The sequence below is a fragment of the Melozone crissalis genome, unplaced genomic scaffold, assembly GCF_028551555.1.
Source record: "Melozone crissalis strain CALT ecotype California unplaced genomic scaffold, PUWL_Pcris_2 ptg000088l_1, whole genome shotgun sequence".
In the NCBI taxonomy this organism is placed as follows: Eukaryota; Metazoa; Chordata; class Aves; order Passeriformes; family Passerellidae; genus Melozone; species Melozone crissalis.
Window position 1 is genome coordinate 599,160 of NW_026535865.1, and position 9,872 is coordinate 609,031.

Consider the following 9,872-nt stretch of genomic DNA (forward strand, 5'->3'; position numbering starts at 1 on the left):
TGGGAGCACACAAGAGAACAGTGATGGCAGCACGGACACTCCCCTGGCATTCAAAATGAGGTTTGGGGGGTTGGGTTGGGGTTTTTTCCTACAATTACTTACAAGTGCAACAGCCACAGACACTTAGAGAAGCTGCACAGCCCTCGGGCCAAGCCAAGCTCCCCTGCTCATCCCCAGCTCCTGGAGGACAGCTGGGTTTCTCTGGAATGGATGCCTTGAGAAAACAGTTAGCAAAACCAAAACGCTAGAGAAGGCACCCTATCAGAACTAAACCATTTCCCACCAGGCTACAGGAACCCCAGCCCAGAGCAGGAATCAGCACAGCTGCTCAACAGCAACAACATCAACAATTTAATTGTGTTAAGAGACAAACATATTAACAAAATCCACATTTAAATTAAAAAAAATCCTTGTGCCTGGGCACCTGAGCCAAGCCACTCTCTGTTCACAGCTCTGTGGTGCTGCACAGTATCCAGAGAGGCTGGGACTGCTACTGGGAGTAACTGCTGTGTAACCTGGCCAGAGCAGAGAGCTGCACGGCAGCCACATGGGAAGGGACATACAAAATAGTTATGAAAAAATATCCATTTTAAATAAAGAACTTACAACAACTTTATAAAAAATATCATGGTTGTCATGTCTCAATTCTAGGAATTATTTTTGAACTCTCAGCATCCTGTTTTCCATCTCACACCACCCCTGCAATCTCTCCAGAGAGCTCTGTTCCTGTCCTGCTCAGTCCAAAGTACCTGAAAATGGGAAAACACATTATAGTCTCAAGAATTAGAAGTGCAGTTGTGTGAACAAATAAATCTTGTTTACAAACTGGCAAAAGAAAACTTTAAAGTTTAAGCAAATCACACATGAGTAAAACCAAATCTAGCAAAAAAACCCCAACTACTGCACGTGCCTCAGGGTCCAGCTGAGCCATTCCAAGCCACACCAGGAATTACTGAGGATGTGGAAACAGAGAGCTTTGCAAATGATTCAGTTCTTTCTCTCCTAAGTAGGTTACTACATAAAATACTGAAATCAAGTAGAAACTCACCTTCCAAAAAAGCAAATTCATCAATAGCTTCAATGGCATTATCTGAAAAGCAAATTGAGAACAATTAAAATAGATAAACTAACTCCATATTTGCATATGTTTCAAACTGCAGCATTTGAAATTGAAATAAACAAAGGGCCAGGAGACTTCTTCTCCTTTTTAATGCCTTTATTAAAAGTGATCAGCTCAGGATTGGGTGGCTCGACGGGTCTGCAGTCTCCGTTGTCTTCCCGGGCGACTCAGAGGAGGAGGATATGCGCAGCTCCGTCCACAAGGGGCAGAGCTGGGGGAATCCAGTCCTCGTGGGAGCCTTTGGGGCGTGATTCCCCCTCAGATGGTACTTTTGCTGGCTCAGTCGGCCTGGTCTCACTGCCGGGGTCGTCTCTCTTGGTCAGGGCGAGAGGGTCCGAAGGTGTTCTGCATCTCTGCAAGCTCAGCATTCGGCTCCTCACGTCTAGACATCACTCTAGTCTCTCAATTCTTAGGTGGCTCGTTGTTTTGGGGTTTTCTCCGTACAGCGGGGGGACCCATGCTGCATTGTGGTCTTGGAGTCACTTTGCATAGCCCCCCTCACCTTCTCAGGTCTCTTCTACTGTTCGGGAAGGTTCCCACCCTTCTGGGAAAGGTACAACTTAGCCTCGGGCGAGGCTCTGCTGATACAAAAGGAGCGATTAGCCACAACGACTCGTGATTACAATAACAAAACACGAAGAACTTCAGCAGCTACCCGTGGTCTGGCTGCTTTTTTGTAACTTTTTCTCACAAAAAAAATATTACCCGAATTTTGTTCATAACAGTCCCCCCTCTTTTTCTTTGATCGAGCTTAAATTCTAAGCTCGCATCAACTCACAATTTTTTTGTTTTGAATCTACTATAAATCTCTTGTGCAGTTTGGTAATCATGGTTACTTAACCTTGTTACTTTCCTTGGCTTCTTCAGGTTGGTCTGCCCGGCAAGTACTACTCTACTAAAACAGATAAATAAGCATAGTAAAAAAAGCAATCCACCAAGTACACACACAGTGAGAAAAACTACCTTTTCCCATACCTCCCTTTTGAAAATCTCCAGGTTCTCCCACCCACTGGAATCAAGTGTAGGAGTTTGTTCTTCATTATTTACACATGCTAATCTTTTTATTTCGTTTGAAATGTTCCTAATAATTGAATTCTTTATTTTTAATACTGCCTGGAGCCGGATTAATTTGTTTAACATAGATATTGGGATCCGAATTTGGCTTTTACAATTTTGGATTTTCTCAATTTCTATTTCACTTTCCCGGTTCTGTTTATTTTCTCCCAAATCATTATATATAGGAACTCCCAAACTTGATCCAGTTTCTTTGGGTAATAAGAAAATTGGTTTTATCACTCTAGCAATGCAGTTGCCAGACGAGATCAAACCTAGGGGTTTTGGGCTCCCCTGAAATGTGTTCCAAAAGGGGTTTATCTCCTTTCTAGTACACTCATATAAATACTTGTAACAAACAATTTTTCTTACCATTTTCACCATTTCTTTGCTTTTTACTAGATCTGCTGAGCTTGTTTCAGCAGCATCACATTCAAAGCACAACCAGGCTTCCCCTATAGTACACTCTCCTAGGAGTGGCTGCCTAAAAGTGGCAGTATTGTATGCTCTCCAATACACTCTCTTATTTTTCTGATAAAGGACCAATTGGGAGGGGTTAACACAATCAGGGTTAGAACTGATGTGGACTCTCGACAAGGAGCTCACTTCTTCCTCATAGAGGGATTGGTAGCATTCTCTGCACCGCTCGGCTGGGCTCCCCTGAGCACCACCAGCAATCAGAGCCATCATTACTACCCTTCCCAAGAGTCTGGTATGGGTCATCTTGCACAGTCTGCCCACCCGGCCTTGCCTCTTGGGGAATTTTACTGAGGAAAAGCTTCCAAGCTCTTTAGAGTCCCTTCTACCCGCTTCTCTGGTTAAACCCCTCTTGGTCTGTTCCCTACCAATTTTGGTTCCCCTCCCAGGGGAGTGCTCTGTAGAGGATTAACCTGGAGGCTTTAGAATTAAATTAAGGAGCTTAACCAGAATTTCTTATTTACAGTCTTAAACTTTTTACCAACATAGTTTACACAGAACAGTTTTGAAACATTTTAAGCAATATTAGAACTCTTGATACCAATTTTTTCCCACACAGTTCAGTCTATTTGACTCTTCCTTCTGAGAGTCAACTTTAAATCCTTTGGTCCTTTTACCACAGTATACTCAGGTGATTTAGCTTGTGAAGCAGATGAATCCTTATCCAGTGCCCAGAGGTGAGAGTGGTGTGGACTCTGGCCCAATGCCAGAGGGAAAAACTGGGAGTCTGGCCCAATGCCAGAAGGAGAAAGGGGTGGAGTCCGGTCCAATGCCAGAGGAAAAAAAACCTGATGTTGAATCCTGGTCCAATGCCAGGAGGAGAATGGGGTGCAGTCCGGTCCAATGCCAGAATGCCAGAGGGAAAAAAAGGCTCGTTGTTGAATCCTGGTCCAATGCCAGGGGTGAGAGTGATGTGAGTCCAACCTTTTTCCTTTTGGTCTGCACAGTCGAATTAGTAATGAAGAATACCTGAAACAGGCTTTCAAACACAGGCATTAATGGTCTGCTATTTAATGATTTTATCAAAACTCAGTTTCTCTGTTTAATGTTATTGGTTCTCTCATCAACTTCTACATACTCTGTATTTTGCAAGGAGTTGTATTTCTCAGCTAACTTAACTCCCAAAGTATTTTTATTCTCTTATATCTCTGTGTATTTAATTCACTGGTTTTCTGTTCTATTTTCAAGATCTTATTTATCTCTTGCTTCTGTTTCTTACTTTCACTTAGAGCCTAAATATTTCTTTCAACCCCTTACACTTAAATTTTTGGGGTTTTTTTCTTACACCATTCTTCTACACAATACACTTCCCTCTAAGGAGATGTGGTAAAACTTATAATGCACAATCTACATTACTTCTATTCTAATTTGTCTATATTCATTCTCACACATTCCTTCACACCCTCAAGACACAAACTGGATCATTATTGCTAGAAAATCACGGGTCCCTATAGCCCCCCTTCACCTTGGGGTTGGCCCACAGGTCTCAGTATCCCTGGGCCTCTTGGAAGGGCCCTGACTCTGGTTGCCTCTGGTGCACATTCACCTGTGAGGCTGTCTGCGTGTCACTCACGCTCTTACAGCTATAGCTCCCTCACACCTCTGGGGAGCACTAGTCTGGTTTGCAGGTCACACACACACACACACACACACCTCAGTCACAGCCCCCACCCGCCCGGGGGACACAAGCCTGGTTTGCAGGTCACACATACACACACTTGCACTGCCCCCTTCCCACCTGCCCGGGAAGTTGAGGCTGACTTCGTGACTCACTCTCACACACGCAACAAGACAACAAAAAGGTACCTTTTACTTTCACATTACTTATTACAAGTTTAGTTTTACTGGCCAGTTTTGGTGCTACTGGATATCCTTTCTACCTAGCTGTTTTTTGTCTAACTTCAGATGTTACTTTGTTGAGACAGGACTTACCTGCTCCTGTATCTACTCAAAAATTCAAATTCTTCATTTAGGGGTCCCACTTCAAAGTTTACCCAGGGGCTCTTCTAGATGTTGCATTGGGTCCCCTATAGTGTAAAGCCCCTGACCTTCTAATCGTCACCTCTAAGGATCTTCCCTAAATTCTCTTGTTCCCTGGCTATTGCCGCATCGAGACTAAGCTTTCTACAAAACCTCCTGAGGTGTCCTGGCTCTCCACAGTAATAGCAATGTCGCTCTCCCAAAGAGCTTTGAGGTGTCTCCATCCCTCTTGCACTTGACAGTACTGACCTATCCTTGCCTCCTCCTGGTGGTGGACCCGCCCACCCTGCACTTTCTCTAGCTACAGCAACCATGATCTTAGCCTTGGCCTTTGCTTTTTCTTCCTCCCTCCTTAAATACACCTTCAATGCCTCTTTTAACAATTCATTTATGTCCTTCTCTTGCCAATCCTCCATCTTTTCCAGTTTTCTCCTTATATCAGGCCAAGATTTGGTAACAAATTGGACTTTTAACAGCATTTGACCTTCTGGGGTGTCTGTGTCTATTTTAGAGTACAACTGAAAGTTCCGCCTTAGGCGATTTAGCCAAGCAGCAGGAGCTTCATCCTTCTCTTGTGCACCCTCAAATGCCAATTGGGTATTAGTTCCTTTTGGAACTGACTCTTTGATCCCCCGTATCATCAAAGACCTATATTCCCTCATGGCCTTCCTCCCCTCCTCCTGGTTAGGGTTCCAGCTGGGCTCCGTTAGTGGCAATTTCTGTTCACCTGTTGGCACCTGGGGTCCTGGACTGTTATCTTTCTCCCATATTCTTATGCCAGCCGCCCTTATCATCCGGACCTCTTCTGGGGAAAATAATATACTCAGGATGGAATTCATCTCCCCCCAAGTGTAGATATTTGGACCTAGAAATTGATCTACTTGGTTGGCTATGCCCACTGGGTCCTCAACTAAATGCCCCAACTCTTTCTTGAATCCTCTCACTTCAGAAGCAGTTAGGGGAGCATTCACAAAGCCAACACCTCCCGCTACTCCTCCCATAGGAACCTCTCTGAGGGGAAAGAGTCTCTCTGCCTTGGAGGTCTTGGATCTGGTGCTACAGTATGGCCCATCTTCAGATGCCAAACTACTTTGAGGGATCTCTGGGTTACCGTGAACTTCCTGCCCATCAGCAGATGTACTTGCTGATAGCTGTTTACTGGACAAGGAGACACTTGTGTCCCAACCAGGAGGAGGTAAAGGGACAGCAATAGGAGGGGGAGAAGAGCCTGAGTGGATATTCAGCGGAGGTGGAGAAGGGGTAGAGAATACAGCAGGTGGAGTAGGCGCTTGTGGTGATGCAGAAGGAACTGGAGGAGCTGAAGGGGGTGGTGAGGGAGTGGTTGGAGGAGATACTGGGTTTATCATAGGGGAAGCTGAAGAGGTAGAAGGAGGAATTTGAGCAGGTGGTAGTGAGATGGCAGCCGGGGGAGGAACCGGACCTGCCATTTGAGGTGCTTGAAGAAGAGGATTATAAGGTGGAGGGGCAGAAGGAGGCAAATAATCCAGGGGGTCCCATCTTTTACTAGTTCTATCATCCCCTCCTTCATTCCCTTCTTTCTTCCTCTGTACCTTACAAATTCGCACCCCTTCATCCCCAACAGCGCTCTGTAACCAGCACGATACATACAGTAATTGCTCAGGATCAGTATCTCTTCGAGCTGTCAGATAATTATCCAATAGTTGGCACATCCACTTATCCTTTGTCCCACACCAAGGCCATCCCCCTTGCAGTTCTAATTCTGGCCACACTTCCATACAGTAATGGATCATTTTCACTTTATCTAATCCCTCCGTGGCCTCTATAGAATCCCATTTCACTAACAGTTCTCCTAAGGGACTACCAGGAGGTATGTCTCTCAGGCTCTTGCCGGTCTTTTTACTACTACAACATCCCATTTTTCAGGTCTCAATAAAAGTCTCAAAGGTGTCTCAACTGACCGGTAGTTTCAAAAAACCTTGTTTGAGGAGCTTCAGCCTCCTCCACTGAACTTCAAATTTCTGCCTGATGCTCAGGACTTTATACTGAAACAACTGCCCAATCTCTTGATTGCCCAACTTTCGTCAGGTCTTATATCTATCGGGACTTGAACACACGATGCCTCGGCCAAGAATCCGGGTCGTGCCTGACTCCCTCAGTCAGGAAAAACAACTGCCTGATTTTTAGTTTGCCTAACTCGCCAATTTTTAGGCTTCACCGTATCAGGACTTAAAAGCAAACCACAGCCTCCTTCGCTGGGGTTTGTGCCTGACTCCCTTTGTCAGGACTTAATTTGCCTGCAGGGCTTGTGAGCTACCCGAATCCTTCTCGGGACTGACAAATCTTACGCGAATCCTTCTCGAGACTTACAAAAGTGCCTGACCTCCCTTTGTCAGGACTTTGGGGTGCGTGCCACTCATACACAGTAATTCACTCCGCACGCCCGGAGTGGGGGGGCCCTTTATTCCCCCTTGGGAGACGACTTCACTCACGCTAATTCCACTCGCTTTCCCCTGTTTCCGGCCTGCCCCTTCGCAGGAGTCAGGAAACGCGGTACTGAGGGGTCCCACTCACTTCGAAGGTCCGGTTGCCGGCCCTCGTCTCACTCACACACACATGCGCACGTCTCCCACTCCCGCCACCGGATTTCTCACCAGTCCGGTGCTCCGGTGCTCCTCTGCGTCGCTGTCCTGAGCCGATCCCTGGTCCTGGTAGCCAGCTGTCCTCTGAAGATCCAAGATGGCCAGTCCCGAGTCCTCTTGCGGCGTGGCTATTCCGGACGAGAGCCCCCAGCTGAAATAAACAGATAGGGCCAGGAGACTTCTTCTCCTTTTTAATGCCTTTATTAAAAGTGATCAGCTCAGGATTGGGTGGCTCGACGGGTCTGCAGTCTCCGTTGTCTTCCCGGGCGACTCAGAGGAGGAGGATATGCACAGCTCTGTCCACTAGGGGCAGAGCTGGGGGAATCCAGTCCTCGTGGGAGCCTTTAGGGCGTGATTCCCCCTCAGATGGTACTTTTGCTGGCTCAGTCGGCCTGGTCTCACTGCCGGGGTCGTCTCTCTTGGTCAGGGCGAGAGGGTCCGAAGGTGTTCTGCATCTCTGCAAGCTCAGCATTCGGCTCCTCACGTCTAGACATCACTCTAGTCTCTCAATTCTTAGGTGGCTCGTTGTTTTGGGGTTTTCTCCGTACAGCGGGGGGACCCATGCTGCATTGTGGTCTTGGAGTCACTTTGCATAGCCCCCCTCACCTTCTCAGGTCTCTTCTACTGTTCGGGAAGGTTCCCACCCTTCTGGGAAAGGTACAACTTAGCCTCGGGCGAGGCTCTGCTGATACAAAAGGAGCGATTAGCCACAACGACTCGTGATTACAATAACAAAACACGAAGAACTTCAGCAGCTACCCGTGGTCTGGCTGCTTTTTTGTAACTTTTTCTCACAAAAAAAATATTACCCGAATTTTGTTCATAACAAAATTACATCATAACACAGTTACCAATTTCAAAGAGATTTATTTGTTCTGGAGATGGTGTGTGAAATTATTAGTGTAGTCTTTGGTAGAAGTTTTTCTCTCCCATCTTCAGGGAAAGAAAGAATAAATCCATAATTACTTCAGCACCTCCAGACAGGTGGGCAAATCCCCCATTGGAGCAACCCTTTGCTAAGAACAGCACAGAACATGCTCCCATACCCAGGTCTTTTCTTTGCAGGGTTTTCCTTTTTCCTTGCTGGGCATACATGTAAGCATCTTTGGCTATGGTTTCAACAAACAGCTCCTGCAAGGCAAAACGGGACAGGTTCACAGGGGAGAGGACAGAGAATATCCTGAGGAAAAAGAAAGGTCCTACAAGGCTTCAGGATTAGATCAGAATCTTCATCCTAACATTACCCATTCCTTGTAAGCAGGTCTGAAAATACCAAAGGAAATGGCTGGGCAGTGATGCCCAGGACAAGCAGTGAGGGAGAGAGCTGGGAAGCTCCCACATTCTCTGGGAGACCCACTGCACACCGGGGCTCCCAGGGCACCTTCTGAAGGGGGAAAGGTGTCCTGTGCTCAGCACATGAATCATGGAATCCTTCAGGAGGAGAAATACCTCTAAGATCATTGTGTCCAACCACCGGCCCAGCACCACCTCCACGTTCACCCCCATCCCCTGTCCCCAGGTGCCACATTGTTTGAACAGTTCCAGGGACGGTGGCTGCCCCGGGGAGCCTGTGCCAGAGCCTGACAACTCTGTCCATGAAGGAATTTTCCCAATATCTTAAACCTCCCCTGGCGCAGCCTGAGGCCATTTCCTCTTGTCCTGTGCCTTCCTGCGTGGGGAAAGCGACCGACGCCCCCCGGCTGTGCCCTCCTGGCAGGGGCTGTGCAGAGCCACAAGGGCGCCCCGAGCCTCCTTTGCTCCAGGCTGAGCCCCTTCCCACCCCCTCAGCTGCTCCCGGAGCTCCAGCCCCTTCCCCAGCTCGGGCCGGCCGCAGCCGCCCCGCGGGTCCCTGAGAGAAGGAAAATCCTCCTGGGCAAGACGGAGCAGCATCCCCGCAGCGACCCGGGCCCAGGAGCCGCGGGGCCGCCCCTCACCGTGGCCCGCGCCAGCACGAACACGGCCTCCTGGCTGGCCAGGGTCACGTCCGGGTCCGCCTTCACCAGCGCCTTCACCCGCGCCAGCGGCAGCCTGGCCAGGCGGGCCGGACCCGGGCCCTGCTGCCCCGCGGCCGCCGCCTCCTCCCCGGGCGCCGCCGCCTCCGCGGGCCCCGGGCCCGGCCCCGGCACGGCCGCCGCCGCTGCCATCCCGCCCGAGCGCTGCGCCTGCGCGGGGCCGCGGGGCCGGGCCGCGCTCGGCGGGGCCTCGCTGCATCCTCGGCCGGGCCCCGCGGCTCTGCCGGCCCCGAGCACGGCCCCTCCTCCTCCGCTTCGGGCCGGCGCCAAACAGCGGCTCCTCTTCCCCTTCATCCCATCCCCAAACGGCCCCTCATCCTCCCCTTCACCGTGTCCCCTAACACAGCCCGCACAGCCCCATCCCGGTGTTCCCCATCCCGGCCCTCGGTGCCTCCCTGCCACCCCCGTGCCCCAGCACAGACAGGGACACTGTGCCCGCCCCGTTGCAGCGGCAGGAGCAGTGGGGCAGCTGGGGGTGGCCCTCGCTGCTGTCTGGCCGTGCTGTGCCCCAGAGTCAGCTCCGTGGGTCCCCTGTGGGACCTCCCAGCACCCCGTATCCATCCATCTTCAGCTGGTGGGATCAAGCCCTCCAATGCTTCCCAGGGCACC

The 9,872-nt window shown here is 49.5% G+C and overlaps 1 protein-coding gene across 1 annotated transcript; it reads right to left on the reverse strand.

The window, feature by feature from the left end:
* Window positions 1-421: 421 nt before the first annotated feature.
* Window positions 422-9,557, reverse strand: LOC128946865 (DNA polymerase epsilon subunit 4-like). The gene is made up of 4 exons (XM_054290863.1): window positions 9,186-9,557; window positions 8,298-8,382; window positions 1,049-1,090; window positions 422-749 (listed from the first exon to the last, which is right to left on the reverse strand). The coding sequence occupies exons 1-4, from the start codon at window positions 9,555-9,557 to the stop codon at window positions 736-738; spliced, it is 513 nt and encodes a 170-aa protein (XP_054146838.1). The 3' UTR covers window positions 422-735.
* Window positions 9,558-9,872: the final 315 nt, after the last annotated feature.